Source organism: Leptopilina boulardi, unplaced genomic scaffold, assembly GCF_019393585.1.
Source record: "Leptopilina boulardi isolate dan_hultmark-lab unplaced genomic scaffold, ZJU_Lbou_2.1 LbouV2_38, whole genome shotgun sequence".
Classification (NCBI taxonomy): Eukaryota; Metazoa; Arthropoda; class Insecta; order Hymenoptera; family Figitidae; genus Leptopilina; species Leptopilina boulardi.
This window is the reverse complement of record NW_026137951.1, coordinates 4,383,754-4,400,004: the sequence shown is the minus strand read 5'-3', so window position 1 is coordinate 4,400,004 and position 16,251 is coordinate 4,383,754. Positions and strand designations below refer to the sequence as shown.

Below are 16,251 nucleotides of genomic sequence, written 5' to 3'. Positions count from 1 at the left end.
TTTTTTAAAAATTTCATTATGATAATTTATTTGAAACAATAATTTAAAAAAAATTTCAGAAACAACTTGGAAACTAATCTTTCATAAATTTTATTATATTTTTTTTAAATTTATACATTTTATTAAAAATCACGAGTAAACACCATGAAAGAAATAATTACTCAGGTGAATCGTTTGGTTTATTACGACTATTGGCCAATAAAATATAAGATAAGAATTTAGTTAATAAAATAAAATCAATAAATGACGTATAACATATATTATCATACATATATATGCATTATCAATATTTGGTATATGATATTGTAAAATATTTAAAAAAAAACATATATATATATATATATACATATCGAGTGAATTCATAAAAAATGTATCTCTTTTTTAATACACTATAAGTTTAAAAGAACATAACAGAAAAGTAGATTCATACTGTTTACATATATTTTGAGATATCGAAATAAAAAGAAGAAATGTTTTTGGGTATCATTAATTTAATGAATATCGTATTTTTTATTTCAAATCAACAATTTTTTGTTGACTCTTTTGGTATGTATGAGCTTGATAATTTTTTTTAAACTACTGTTTTTTATATGTACTTAATTTTGTTTTAGATTTAAAATGTAGACCATTACACTATAGAAATGCACAAGTTACAATAAATGATGCAAACAATTTGGCGACAATAAAATGTAATGAAAATTATTTTCTCGAAGGAAATGAAGATTTGATCTGTGTTAATAGAAAATGGCAACGGACCGTTCAAGACAAATGTGTTCGTAAGTCTTTCATTAATTTTATTATTAAATGTAGAAATTTAAAAACATTTAGAGGCAGTTTCACGCTTGGGTATGTCATACCCAATCACATACTTGGTGTAACACTTTCGCACCACACGAGTCAGGTTAATGAATAATATTTCTTTTCAATATATATATGATGTATTCCACGCCAAATTCGAAGTCCATCTGCAATTGCATCTCCGATTTTTTTGAAATTTTTTTTTCTTTTAGTACTAATTGAGAATAGTTTCCATGAATTTTTTCAAATTTTTTTAGCAAGCCGTTTTCGAGTTATGGAATTTTGAAAGTTGGAGAATTTTCATGACTTTTAATTTTTGAGTGCTCATAACTTCCTTAAAAATGCATCAATTTTAAAGTTTTTTTTTAATATGTGTGTTTTTAAACGTATTTTTCAAAAAAAAAATCGAAAATTTTTTTCAAATGATATTAGGTACTATCAAATTTTTAAGTTTTAAAGATAAAAAGTCATTTTTCTCAATTGAGGTACTGATCAATTTTTTTCAAAATTTATTCAAAATAACTACTTACTTTTACGAAAATTTTAAGCATAGTCCTATCGTGGGCAAACAAATTTTACAATATTTTCGGGATTTAAAATAATTTTTAAATTTTGAATTTTTTAAAAAAATGTTTGGTTTTTTTATACTACATACTTTTATATATTCTGATGGGCTGATTACAAAAATCATAGTGACAATACCCGAAAATTTGATTTTATGGTGAAAACCATAAAAAGCCTTAAAATTCATTGTTTTTTTTTGTTTATTGGGTAAAATATGCAAAATTAAAAAAAAATTTTAGACAAAAGTTAATTAAATCTTATTAAAATACATTTTTTATATCTTATGCACTTTTTAAAAATTTTGCAAATTTTTTTCCAATAAACGAAAAAAACCATAAATTTTAGGATTTTTTATGGTTTTCACCATAAAGATCTAATTTTCGGGTATTGTCACTATGATTTTCGTAATCAGCGCATCAAAATACATAAATAATATATATATATATATATATATATGTGACGCGATCTGAAGAAAGGGACCTTAGAAGCAAAGTAATTATTGGTTATGTTTACAATAGTTTTACTTGAACTAAAAGTTTATTTTTGTTTTTGTAAAACTGAAATCAGTTTTTATTGAATATTTTGGATGCAATGAAGACCTAAATATCATTAGTTTGCATTACGAGTTGAACGTCTTTGTGTATTTTCACATTAAAATTTCTAAACGTAACCTATAATTTTTTGCTTCTAAGGTCCTTTTCTTCAGATCGCGTCACATATATAATAAATGATCTTTGAAAAGAGAATTTCCTTTTCAATTTGAAATTTTCATGTCTTTTATAGTATTTCTCAGTGAATGTTAAAATTTTGATGCACTTTTTAAATCTAAATTATAGTCAAATTTTACTAATTGAATTAGTTTCCAGAAATTTTAGTTATTTTAACATTTAATTTAACTAATAATTAATTATTTTTGAATTAAGTAGAGTATACACTGAAAAAAAAATTTATTTGATTCAAATACTTCAAATTATTTGAAAAATATTTAATTGGTTCAAATACTTTTTATTTGGATCAAAAAAATATGTATTTGATTCAAATAACTTGAATTATTTGAATCGCATTTATTTGAACCAAATAAATCGTATTTGGTTCAATTAAATAATTAATTGAATTGAATAAATGAATTAATTTAATACAAATAATGAATTACTTGAAACTATTCATTCATTTATTTCACTCAAATATTTCGTTTATTTGATACAAATAAAAAGTATTTGACACAATAAATTTATGTAATTAATTCAAATAAACTGAATTATTTAATACAAATAATTCGTTATTTAATCCTAATACACTATTTTATCAAGACAAATAAAAAAATATTTCAATCAATTAAATATTTATTTGATACGATAATAATGATTTACTTGAAACAATTAATTTATTTATTTCACTCAAATATTTCATTTCATTGAAACAAATAAAAAGTATTTGATGCAATAAATTTATTAATTCTAATTAATTAAATTATTTAATATAAATAATGCTTTATTCAATGTTAACACACTATTTTATTAAAGGAAAATAAAATATTTTGATCAATTAAATATTTAAGTGTAATAAGAATAATGAGTTATTTGATACTATTCATTTATATATATATATAAATGAATAGTATCAATAGTATATATATATAGTAATATATACATATATATATATTATTTAATATTATAAGTCCAAAAGTCAAATATTTTTTCATTAACAAAAAATTAATGTTTACAATGATTCAGAACAACGAAAAACACGTTTTTAATAAAAATATATTTACACTTTTTTTGAAAATTCACCTGGGATGATTCATGATAATAATCATGAAGCATATAATTAATTATATTTTATAAATTGCATTTAATTGAAAAATATAATTTAATATCTTAATTTTAACTAAATGATGTTAAGCACTTTTCTGAGTTAGGTCTTTTGCCGCAATTAAAGAGGTTTTTGTTTCAATTAAAACAATTACTTATGACAACCGAATATTTGATTCAAGAAAATTTTTAGTTGTTTCAAGAAAAATATTTTATTAATGCAAATAAATATTTATTTGAATCAAAAAACATGCAGTATTGAATGAAATAATTTTCATAATTGATTCAAATAATTATTTATTAGCTTTGAATATTCCATTTATTTGATTTGAATATTTTGTATTTGATTCAAATAACTATTTATTTGAGACGATAAAATAAAATACTTATGTCTAGTAAACATTTATTTGAATGGTATAATTTTCATAATTGATTTAAATAATTATTTATTTGCTTTGAATATTCCATTTATTTGATTTAAATACTTTGTATTTGATTCAAATAACTATTTATTTGATACGATAAAATAAAATACTTAGGTTTAGTAAATTTGTATTTGGTTCAAATACATATTTATTGGATAATAGACAAGTAAATGATGTATTTGGATGAAATACTTTTTATTTGATCCAAATAAATTTTTTTTCAGTGTATCTATCGAATAGAGAGTTGTCTATCGAAAAAGAAAATTTTGTTATCTTATTTTCGATATAATTGTATAATATTTTCAGATAAAGAATGCTTAAATTCTACTAAACATATAAAGATTGAAAATGGAAAATTCAAATTTATTTATTCTCTATCGGACCATGAACGTGTCATAGAATATCAGTGCAATGACAATTACAAAATGATAGGAAATGTGATTTCAACATGTACTGATGGCAAATGGTCAAATCCTTCTCCTGTATGTAAATTTAGGAATAACTACACAACAGAAATAGGTATATATAAAAATAAGATTTATAATGTAGTTTTACAAAAATTTGTTATTGCGTTAATTAGCTTTCAAATATTATATAAATCAATCCTTAAATTGGTACTGAACTAATTATGTTTTCAGATCCTAATTGCTTAAATAATTCTTTGTATTACACTCTTGAAAATGGATATGTACAAAAGACAACAGTAGGAAAATACGGTGAAGTACGTTTGACATATAATTGCAATGAAAATTACCAATTAATAAGAACAAGATTAGCCACCTGCATTGATGGAATATGGATGAACAGATTCCTTCCTGAATGTAAATTAAAAGTTGGAAATTATAAAACTACCACTGAATCTCAATTAATACGTAGTATGTGTAATATTCTTCAAAACAAATTCTTTATTTCTACCTCTTTTTACTCACACATCTATATTTTCTTTTCAGATTTAAAGCCTTAGTCCTTTCAGTCTTTCGTACAAAAATTTCACAGCGCCCTCTTACCCGGCAGTGTTTCTTATATTTTTTCTCAATGTTTTTATTTAAACAAATTTTTAGATCATTACACAGCCCCACAAAAAAAAGTGTCATGTACTTTTTTTGTATTTTTTTCTAACCTCAAAAAACATGTCGGATTTTGAGAAGTAGGCAATTTTTTAAAAAATTGATGTATTAACTTCAAACTTGGTATCTGGAGGTTTTTTGTGTTGCTGATTACGAATCTGAAGTTAGATTTTCAAAATCCAAAATGGCGGATCCAATATGGTGGACAAATTTTTAAAAATTTTAAGATTTACTTCAAACTTGGTATCTAGGGGTTTTTTGGGTCGCTGATTACGAATCTGATGTCAGATTTCCGAAATTCGATATGTCTGATTAAATATTAAGAAAGTATTTTTAAAAAATTGTCAGATTTTTATGAAATTTGGTATCTACAGGTTTTCTATGTTGCTGACAAGTAACACTAGGGAAGTGCCGTACGCCGTTTTTTCTGAAACTTGTCAGTTTTGTAGTTCTTTGAAAACAATTTGACACGTATTTTTTTGTTTTTTTTTAAAATCTGACGTCAGATTCGTAATCAGCGACCCAAAAAACCCCTAGATACCAAGTTTGAAGTAAATAAATTAATTTTTTTTAAAATCGCCTATCTCTCAAAATCCGACATGTTTTTTGAGGTTAGAAAAAAATCTTGACGTGATGGAGCAAAACGGACTTCGGATTCGTGTTCAGCGCGTCAAAATACATAGGGATAGGGTATTCCGGTCAAAAGTACATGACACTTTTTTTTTGTGGGGCTGTGTTATTTGTAAATGAAAAATACTATAATTGATAAAATAAAAAAATTCTAGTATAATTATTCACAGGTAATATATATTTTTACCCAAAATATTAATATGACAAAAATTGACCCACACAGCACAAATGATATATTTCTAAAATATTTCATTGAAATTTTGAAATATTCCAATGCGAAGTCCTTGAAATATTTCTGAAATTAGGGAAATGTCCGCCTATAAGAAATATTGCCGTGTAATTTTGCTGAAATATTTCATTAAAATATTATAGAAAAATTCCAACTTAAATGATGCGCACTGGTAGATCTCAGTTTCTATGGCCTGTACAGCTGCGCACTAGTTTTTAATTTTCTATAGGATTCTAAGGTGTAAAACATGTTAGAAAATAATGATTGATTTCATATTTTAAAAAAGTTTCTAACTTTCTTTGAAATATTTCCTGAATATTGCAAAGTCTTCATGTGTAATATTGCAGGAGTCTTAAAGTGTAATATTTCAGCAAAATTGTACGGCAATATTTCTTATAGGCGGAAATTTTCCTGTTTTCATCAACATCAAATCTTTCAATGAACTATTCATGAAATGTTTAGGAAATATAATCTGCTGTGTGGGGAGTATAAAAAGAACAATATAATTGTGAATCTAGTGAACTTTGTAAAATTTTTGCATTTAAATCAGTATTAATATCATTGAAATAAAATGAGTCAAATATCATTGATGATGCGTTTTGTGAAGGATCGTCAAATAGGAAAAAATTTAGAGAGAAATACTGATGAATGAATGTGGAATTTTTTATATCGATGCAAAAATGTATGTACAGTGCCGCTCAGCAGATTTTGCCCACCTTTGAGAATTTTACGCTTGGCGAAAAGTTTTATATTTCGGTTGCTAATAAAGATATAATAATGAGTGAGGACTTTTTTGAAAGCTTATATCTTCTACTTTTATGATATCTAAAACAGACATTAAAAAAAAATTTTTTTTATTGTTTAATTGCTCAAAATAAAAATCCAAAATTTCCGGTTTTTTTTGTAATTTTAAAATCGCTGCAGTTTTTAAACCAGTCATCACATTTTAATCGTTGATAAGCCATTTGAAAGCTAATTTTATCACCTTTAAAATGATTCCTTGTAAACTTTAATACGATAATTTGTAACAAAGATATGGATAATTGTTTAAAAAAACTGCACTTTTTTTCAACTAGTCATAACTCAAGAACGATTGATTTTTGAAAAAAATTGTTAAGAAGAAAAATGTGCCTTTTTATGTATAGAATTAGAAAAAAAATATTTAGACATAAAAAAAAAATTTTTTTTTTTTTTGACATATTTTGATTTTTTTGAAAATCAGCACTTTTTGTAATTAGTAATAAGTCGAGAACGGTTAGCTTTAGAAAAAAATTTTCAAGATAAAAAATGCCTATTTTTATGTATAGAATTAGAAAAAAAATATTTCGAATTAAAAAAAAAAAATTTTTTTTTACATATTTTGAGTTTTTTTGAAAAACAAAATTTTTTAAATAACGCTCGCTCGGTTATAGTTGTACTTATTGTTGTTTACTTATTGTAGTTTATGTATATTATATATATAATTTATGTTTTAAATTAATATATTATTAATATTGTATAAAATTTATCTTAATTTTGATCAGTATCATTGAAGGATGAAATGACAATTGTTAAATATTAAATGTTTTAATTAATTATAATTATAACAACAATATTAATTATATTATATTATAATATATTTTTTTTATCTTATATTATATTGCTGTAAATTTCCCCACAAACACATGGAGATTTTGCAAATTTTTGAGAAAAATGTTCATAATAAATCGAAAAACCTTTTAAAATATCGGTATTTATTTTTATTATCCAGAGTAAACCTTTATGAAGAGATTTTAAATAGGTATATATCTAAAAAATTGCATAAAATTGCAAAATAACCCTTTTTAAGGTTAAAATTGAAAAAACATGCTACAAAAAAAAGTATGTAAGATTTTCTAAAAGCGTATGGCAAAGTATTTTGATTTATTTGAAAATAAGTGAAAATAGATTTTCCAAGGACGGTGTCGAGTTCACGGTGTCGGTTTCGCTTTTGGAAATTTGTTAACTTAATATAATAGAAGATGTTTCGTTTTAAAATAAGAAATGTTAAAATTATTAAGTTAAAAACAATTGATTGCAATGACACTTAAAATTAGGCACAATAATATTATAGGTTCCTAACTAAAAATTTAAAAAACAACAATAAATAAAAAAAAACCATAGAAAATTGGTAAAAAATTGTTTATAAGTAGCTTTTTAAAAATAGAGTAATTTTAAAGGTGTATTTCCAAAAATTCGTATAAAATTGCAAAATAACCCTTTTTTGGGATGAAAATGCAAAATAACCCTTTTTCGGGTAAAAATTGAAAAAACATGCTACAAAAAAAAGTATGTAAGATTTTCTAAAAGCGTATGGCAAAGTATTTTGATTTATTTGAAAATAAGTGAAAATAGATTTTCCAAGGACGGTGTCGAGTTCACGGTGTCGGTTTCGCTTTTGGAAATTTGTTAACTTAATATAATAGAAGATGTTTCGTTTTAAAATAAGAAATGTTAAAATTATTAAGTTAAAAACAATTGATTGCAATGACACTTAAAATTAGGCACAATAATATTATAGGTTCCTAACTAAAAATTTAAAAAACAACAATAAATAAAAAAAAACCATAGAAAATTGGTAAAAAATTGTTTATAAGTAGCTTTTTAAAAATAGAGTAATTTTAAAGGTGTATTTCCAAAAATTCGTATAAAATTGCAAAATAACCCTTTTTTGGGATGAAAATGCAAAATAACCCTTTTTCGGGTAAAAATTGAAAAAACATGCTACAAAAAAAAGTATGTAAGATTTTCTAAAAGCGTATGGCAAAGTATTTTGATTTATTTGAAAATAAGTGAAAATAGATTTTCCAAGGACGGTGTCGAGTTCACGGTGTCGGTTTCGCTTTTGGAAATTTGTTAACTTAATATAATAGAAGATGTTTCGTTTTAAAATAAGAAATGTTAAAATTATTAAGTTAAAAACAATTGATTGCAATGACACTTAAAATTAGGCACAATAATATTATAGGTTCCTAACTAAAAATTTAAAAAACAACAATAAATAAAAAAAAACCATAGAAAATTGGTAAAAAATTGTTTATAAGTAGCTTTTTAAAAATAGAGTAATTTTAAAGGTGTATTTCCAAAAATTCGTATAAAATTGCAAAATAACCCTTTTTTGGGATGAAAATGCAAAATAACCCTTTTTCGGGTAAAAATTGAAAAAACATGCTACAAAAAAAAGTATGTAAGATTTTCTAAAAGCGTATGGCAAAGTATTTTGATTTATTTGAAAATAAGTGAAAATAGATTTTCCAAGGACGGTGTCGAGTTCACGGTGTCGGTTTCGCTTTTGGAAATTTGTTAACTTAATATAATAGAAGATGTTTCGTTTTAAAATAAGAAATGTTAAAATTATTAAGTTAAAAACAATTGATTGCAATGACACTTAAAATTAGGCACAATAATATTATAGGTTCCTAACTAAAAATTTAAAAAACAACAATAAATAAAAAAAAACCATAGAAAATTGGTAAAAAATTGTTTATAAGTAGCTTTTTAAAAATAGAGTAATTTTAAAGGTGTATTTCCAAAAATTCGTATAAAATTGCAAAATAACCCTTTTTTGGGATGAAAATGCAAAATAACCCTTTTTCGGGTAAAAATTGAAAAAACATGCTACAAAAAAAAGTATGTAAGATTTTCTAAAAGCGTATGGCAAAGTATTTTGATTTATTTGAAAATAAGTGAAAATAGATTTTCCAAGGACGGTGTCGAGTTCACGGTGTCGGTTTCGCTTTTGGAAATTTGTTAACTTAATATAATAGAAGATGTTTCGTTTTAAAATAAGAAATGTTAAAATTATTAAGTTAAAAACAATTGATTGCAATGACACTTAAAATTAGGCACAATAATATTATAGGTTCCTAACTAAAAATTTAAAAAACAACAATAAATAAAAAAAAACCATAGAAAATTGGTAAAAAATTGTTTATAAGTAGCTTTTTAAAAATAGAGTAATTTTAAAGGTGTATTTCCAAAAATTCGTATAAAATTGCAAAATAACCCTTTTTTGGGATGAAAATGCAAAATAACCCTTTTTCGGGTAAAAATTGAAAAAACATGCTACAAAAAAAAGTATGTAAGATTTTCTAAAAGCGTATGGCAAAGTATTTTGATTTATTTGAAAATAAGTGAAAATAGATTTTTCAAGGACGGTGTCGAGGTCACGGTGTCGGTGTCTCTTTTGGAAATTTGTTAACTTAATATAATAGAAGATAATGATTTATTTAATTCTTAATATTTTGATTTCTGAAACTATACAAATATTGAGGTATTTTATATTTATTTCTTTAAAAAATGGCAGTCGTTTCCAAAAATAAAACATTTGTTACATTTATTTAGACTTTCATTGATGTCTAATATGTCTATAGCTAAAAAGATGATATAGATACTATGAAAAAATAAGATTATTGCATGTATTACATATAATAAGGTAACTGAGATTTTGCTTTTAAGATATGACAAGTCTTTAATTATGTTTGCACGGCGACGTGTATTTAATCACAAGCAGCAGAAGCGTTTCAAAAGCGGATGTGGTAGAGAGTGTTCATTCGGATGGAGCATCCTCACGGTGAATTAATCATTTTAGCAGTTGCCGTCGTATTAGCGACAGCGGATAAGACAAATGAACGTCGTAGAGCTTGTTAGGACGTAATCCGAGAGATATGTCTACGCCATGTCATGCTAACTCATGCCAGGCAGCAGTCTTCCACTTCCACCATATCCGATTGCTCCTTCTCTTCCACTGCGCCTCTTTATTTATCTCTCACGCCATTACCATTTTCTATTCATTTCATCCAGGATTAGATTATACCCCCAAAAAAAACTCACCATTTTATTTCACGATTTTTCTGCGTTAAATATATAATATCATTTTAAAAAAGAATTTCTAATTCTTTTTCATATTCTAAAGTTAGAGCTAGCAAAAATTGTTTGTCAATCCATTCAATAAGTACCCTACCCAATCAGTACGGAAACTTGCAGCAAACTCACAGGAAGTTTGTCGTACAAGATTGCAGTGCAAACATGTAGCAAGTTTGGGGTAAGCAAGCCACAAAATGTCCTCTTGCGTCAAGGTAGTTAAGCAGACTTACAGCAAACTTGCAAAAAGCTTGCTGCAAGCTTGTGTAATACTAAAAAAAAAATTTTTTGAAACAATTTGTTACTAAATAAACATAAAAGACACCCTGCTTTGGAGGTTAAAAAATTTATTGCGCAGCCGTAGGAGCTTCTGTTTACAACTGCGCACCGTATTATAAGTTTTGCAAACTTGACGTAAGAAGACATTTTGTTGCTTCTATCAAACTTGCTACATGTTTGCACTGCAATCTTGCAAGTTTGTTCCAAGTTTTCGTGCTGATTTCCTCCATTTTAGGTTAGGATTTTTTCTAACTTCAAAAAACATGTAATTTTTTAGAAATTTGTTGGATATACACTAAAAATTGTTCCTTAAGAGTTTTTGGGATCGCTGATTACAAATTTGAAGTCAGATTTTGGAAATTCAAAATGATGGACCCAATATGGCGGAATTTTTTTTTAATTTTTAAAAACTGACTTCAGATTTGTAATCAGCGACCCCGAAAACCCGTATTACCAAGTTACGTGAAAATTAAAAAAAATTTAAAATTCGTTTGCCATATTAAATCCGCCATTTTGAATTTTGAAAATTTGACTTCATATTCGTAATCAGGGACCCAAAAATCCACAAGAACGCGTTTTAAGTGAATTCAACCAATTTTTAAAATATTTGTGTGCTACATAAAATGTAACATGTCTTTTGAGATTAGAAAAAAAGCCGGACTTAATGGAGCAAATCTTTTTAAATTTAAATTATTACTTAAATTACACTGAGAAAAATAATTTTGTAATAATAAGAAAATAATTTAGTTGAGCATTTTTAGTTGGCGTTACTAAAATACGTTTGTCACAACAGAATAGAAAGTGGCAATCAATCGGGAAGTTATTAGTTATGGCTCTACCAAAAAATATATTTAAAGCTTTCATGTTTACGAACTAAATAGTTTGGTTCTCAGTACTAAATCGCTGGCATGCTGAATTGCGCACGCGCTGTTCTCGTAAATATGGCATCGCTTCCAATTCACGGGATGTCAACATTAACCAAACGTTCGCGTCGTGAAGTTTCACTGTTAAAGTTTTTCACAGGAAAAAACAAAGTGTTATTTTAACCCAGAATTTGGTGTTAAAATAACCTGCAACAAATTCTAACTCTAATTAAGATTAAATCTTATGGGTTTTTAGCATTAGACAAAATTAACCGCAACAAAAATGACACCAACTATTTTCTGTGTATGTTTTTCAGACATTTTTTAAAAAAAAAGTTTGTGTAGTGAGAATAAATATATAAAACTTATGTTAAAAGAACGAAAGTTTTTTTTCAGCCTTTATACATTGTGAAAATGATTTAATCTCAAATTGTTAGTAGGATTCGTAGAGTAGTGGTCAGCGTTCTCGACTTGCGTTGCATAGTCTGAGGGTTCGAGCCCCAGCAGTGTAAGGTTTTTTCCGCGATAGAAATTAATTTAAGTATAGGCATAGGTAGATTATATAAAGCAAAAAGGGTGAACCAAAAAATAAGTTGGTTGAGAAAACAAAAAAAAAATTTCATTTAACAAAATTTTTTAATTGCTTAAAAAAAATAATTTAGTTGTGCAAAACAAAAAAATTGATAGACCGAACAAAACGATTCATCAAAAAAATTTAGTTCTGACAACCAAACGGCCTAGTTGCATCTATGTATATTAAATAAAAAATTTGGTAGAGAGAACCAAACTTTGGTAGATGATACTAAACATTTTTCTCAGTGTATTAGTAGCATTCTTAGCACCTTTTGTTAAAAAAAAATATTAATAAAAAAGAATTCGGAAAAAATTTTAGATTTAAAAAAAAATTGTTTTGAGTAACCTTTTAAAAGAAGAGTTCAAAAATTGGAAAAAAATTGCTTCAAATTGCAAAATAACTATTTTTTTAGGGTTGAAATTGCAAAAACATGTTGAAACAGTAAAATATAAGATTTTCTTAAGGCATATTACAAAGGATTTTGATTTATTTGAAAATCAGAGTAAATAAATTTTTTGGTATCAGTGTAATAAAACATTAAAAAAATAACATGAACTAAATTCTAATTTAGTACTCAAACTAATGATTTTCAAGTTACAATCATAAAGAGGATTAAAATATTTTTTTCCCCTTTTTTGAGATTGTATATGTACATAGTGGCTCGTGACTATTCAATTTTACTTTCCTTTTGTCAGGGAAAGCATTGCGCCTCTCCATTTTGTCATCCCTTCGGAGAGTTTCAATGTTGTAACCATGGAGACGTCGGGTTTGCGTAAGGGGGTTGTGGAAGAGCTGTCAAGGCGTGTATAGAGTATACCCTACTATAGTATTGCACGTTTGTATGGCGTATAACTGCCATTGTGAAAACACGTTATACATTTTTAGATATGAAATTAGTGGAAATCTTTATTTTACTCTTTTATATTGATTAAAAAGAAAATTTTTTATATGCTCAACCAATTTGTATATACATAGCTAAATTGGATAATTTGTAGTAAGATAGTTTGCCATGATAAAAATTTGCTAATTCAATTTATTTATCGAAAATATAATATTTTTAAATATTTACTTTTACAGAACCAAAATTTTTAACAGAGAAACTTTTGATATGTTTATAGCTTGGTTATTTCCTATATAGATATATTAAAATCATTCAGTAATGCTCAAATAAATATTTCTGTATTTATCAACTATTTGGAACCATTTTTAAAATTTTTAAATATTTCTTGAATATAAAGACTAATTTTCCATTTGTGATTTGAAATTAATATTCTTGATATTATTTTTTTTAAATTTATAACTAATTGATCTGAAAAGTCAATAATTACGATTGAAGAAGAGCAATAACTTTTCACGTTAAGGAGGAAATATGTACTTGAACCTGTCTTCGAGGAATTCAAGACTATCAACTTTTTCCCAATTGGCCAATAAGAGTCAAGCGGCTTTTAATGAGGTCTTCGAGATGAATCCAATAATTATGTCATATTGCGATAATAGGCATTACTAATCAGAAAAGTACTAGAAATTCGGCTTTCAATTTAAAATAACGCGCATAATTTCTAAAATATTTTCTTACAGTTGTTATTTAGTTTAAACATTTCTTCAATGTTAAAAATAATCAAAAGTCTGACACTGTTAAACTCACTGACAAACAACGTTCACTTTATTTATTAATAATTTAATAATTGCAATTAAATTTAACACAAAAAATGTAAAAATCAATTATTGATTAGTTTATGTTTCAGTAGTAGCAGTAGTTTTCATTCATTTTCCACACTATGTCCACTCACAACGAATGTGCGACTAGTTCGTTGCACATTCATAGTTTACAGTCCGCCAAGGACTTTTAAGTTAATTGTGAACTTGAAACTTCAATCTTTATTCAAGATTGGTGACCCCAAGCTAATGACAAGTGTACCAGGCACGAAATGTGATTGCTATGAGGATTGATATGCAATTTTGAACCAATATTGGCAGACGATGGTATTAAAGCTCTGATTCCATAGTCTCTAGGTTATCCGCAGGCTTGGTGTTCAATTTAAAATCATAAGCCTCAATCAATATTGTCAGTCATAGTTTTTCTCGCCTGATGGGTAGTGGCTATATAACTACAAAAATTAACTGTCAACTGTCAGTTTCATAAATTCAAGGTTGCGGGGACTAATACCAAATTTTTAATTAAGTTTTTTGATCGCACTAAATCCGGGTTCGTTGCATACTGTAAATATTAACATCAGGACTACATTTTGGACATTTATTCCCAAAACAAGTATATATAATAAGTATAGTGAAATAAGCTATATATAATATTTAAAGTCGACTTAGAGCCTGCTAAAACTTACGTTATAGAAGGTCTTATTTACATTGCGTTATAGGATCGACTTAAGATCTCATAGATGCTACTTATGTCACTTTTAGGCAGTTATATTATTTTCTAAGGAGGTCTTAATTAAGACCTTTTCAAAACCTGCTAACTACTGCTGAATATAATATGCGCTTGCGCAAAGAACTATATCTTAATTAAAACTTCCTTAGGACCTGCTAGGACCTACTATCGGGTGTAGCATTTAGAATCCGTGCATGCGCAAATAAGTAACAAAAAAGTCGTTGGTTCGGCGAAATAACATATCACTTTATAATAGCATTGAAAAAAATATTTTATTTCAAAATTCCGTTGAAAATCAAAACATTTCAGATAAGATTTAGAAGGCATATACAATTCAGAATTATATTTATGGCTTTTTTTATTTTACGTTGCCAGTATTAAAAATAATTACCTTATAAATTTTACAAAAATAATTTATCAAATATTAATGTAATTGTTTATAATAGTCTTGTTTCTTTAAAGAAAAATAATAGTAAGAAAAAATATAATTTTAATTAACATTTACAAGCACAATAAACTATTTTTGTAAAAATTTGTAACGTAAGTTTTTTAATACTGGCAACCTAAAATAAAAAAAGACAAATAATAATTCTAAAATGTAAAATGTTTTCCAAATTTCACCTGACACATTCCGGTTGATTTTCAATGAATTTTTGAAACAGTTTTTTTCGAGGCTATTATGCAATGATATATGTTTTTTCGTCAAGCCGATGATATTTTGTCACTTTTTTGCTGTCTTAATAATTAGAATTTTTATGAAACTGGAAATTCTTTCTTTCATATACATAGCAATACTGAGTTCCAACTGTAGAGACAACAAAATAGTTTTTTTGATTCTACAGAAACAATGTTTTTCGTTGTACAATTATTTTGTAAAATTTATATATAAATGTGGGATCTCATGTGTGGATTTCACTGTTTTAATTATCCATCTAAGATACTAAGTAGAAAATTATAGGTATGAGAAATTATATAGGAAATTATATGGGAAATTCCAAATAGATGTAGATCATCATAGTTCGACTCTTACGTCGCCAGATGGTGATAATTTTTTTTCTCACAGTTGAGATCAGTCTTAAATACTATAAAAGCTGATGAGACTCTTAACTGAGAAGATGTATTGCAAAGCATAATTTTTTTTCTTTTTAGATGAATTGCAGTAATATTATTTGATTTTTATGATTTCTTATGTTCAAATCCATCATATATATTATCCCACGTGAGGATTTTTAATATGATTTTATGTCAGATTTTATGTATTAATTTTTTATTCAAGAATCGAAAAAAGATTTGATGTATAGGATTTGATAAAGGAAAATTTCTGGTTAAGGATTGAGCAGTGAATTTTGGTAGGTTTTTTTATGAGAAAACACGAAGGAAATTGAAAGAAAAAATGTGACGAGAAAAATTGTACGATTTCACATAGGAATTTACATAATTTATTACCTAAGAATACGGTTTATAAGAATTTACATCGAATCCCATTTCAAATCATGTCTCAATTTCATATATGATTTTTCATAAGATCCTATATAGTTTCTTACATGACACATATAGGATTTTATGTGTATTTTAATATATGAATTTATGTGAGATCCTATATAAAATCCTATACACTGTTAGAAATGTTCTGAATATTCCGTCAAAATTAAGATATAGAAAAGTATCGTAATTTTCAAAATAATGTTACTGAAACCTTAAGTCAGTTACTTTTAACGAAAATTTGTCAAATGTTATTTAAAAA

The 16,251-nt window shown here is 25.9% G+C and overlaps 1 protein-coding gene across 1 annotated transcript; it reads left to right on the top strand.

Annotated features, from left to right (window-relative positions):
* The first annotated feature begins 399 nt into the window (after window positions 1-399).
* Window positions 400-6,607, top strand: LOC127288001 (complement factor H-related protein 5-like). Its single transcript, XM_051315179.1, has 5 exons — window positions 400-546; window positions 612-776; window positions 3,905-4,117; window positions 4,237-4,473; window positions 4,549-6,607. Exons 1-5 carry the CDS (start codon window positions 471-473, stop codon window positions 4,560-4,562), a joined length of 705 nt encoding a protein of 234 aa, XP_051171136.1. The 5' UTR covers window positions 400-470; the 3' UTR covers window positions 4,563-6,607.
* Window positions 6,608-16,251: the final 9,644 nt, after the last annotated feature.

Coding starts and splice junctions, on each gene's coding strand:
- LOC127288001 (XM_051315179.1), top strand. CDS start 471: ATGTTTTTGGGTATCATTAATTTAATGAATATCGTATTTTTTATTTCA. Junction 547..611: donor ATTTTTTGTTGACTCTTTTG/GTATGTATGAGC, acceptor ATTTTGTTTTAG/ATTTAAAATGTAGACCATTA. Junction 4,118..4,236: donor TAACTACACAACAGAAATAG/GTATATATAAAA, acceptor TTATGTTTTCAG/ATCCTAATTGCTTAAATAAT.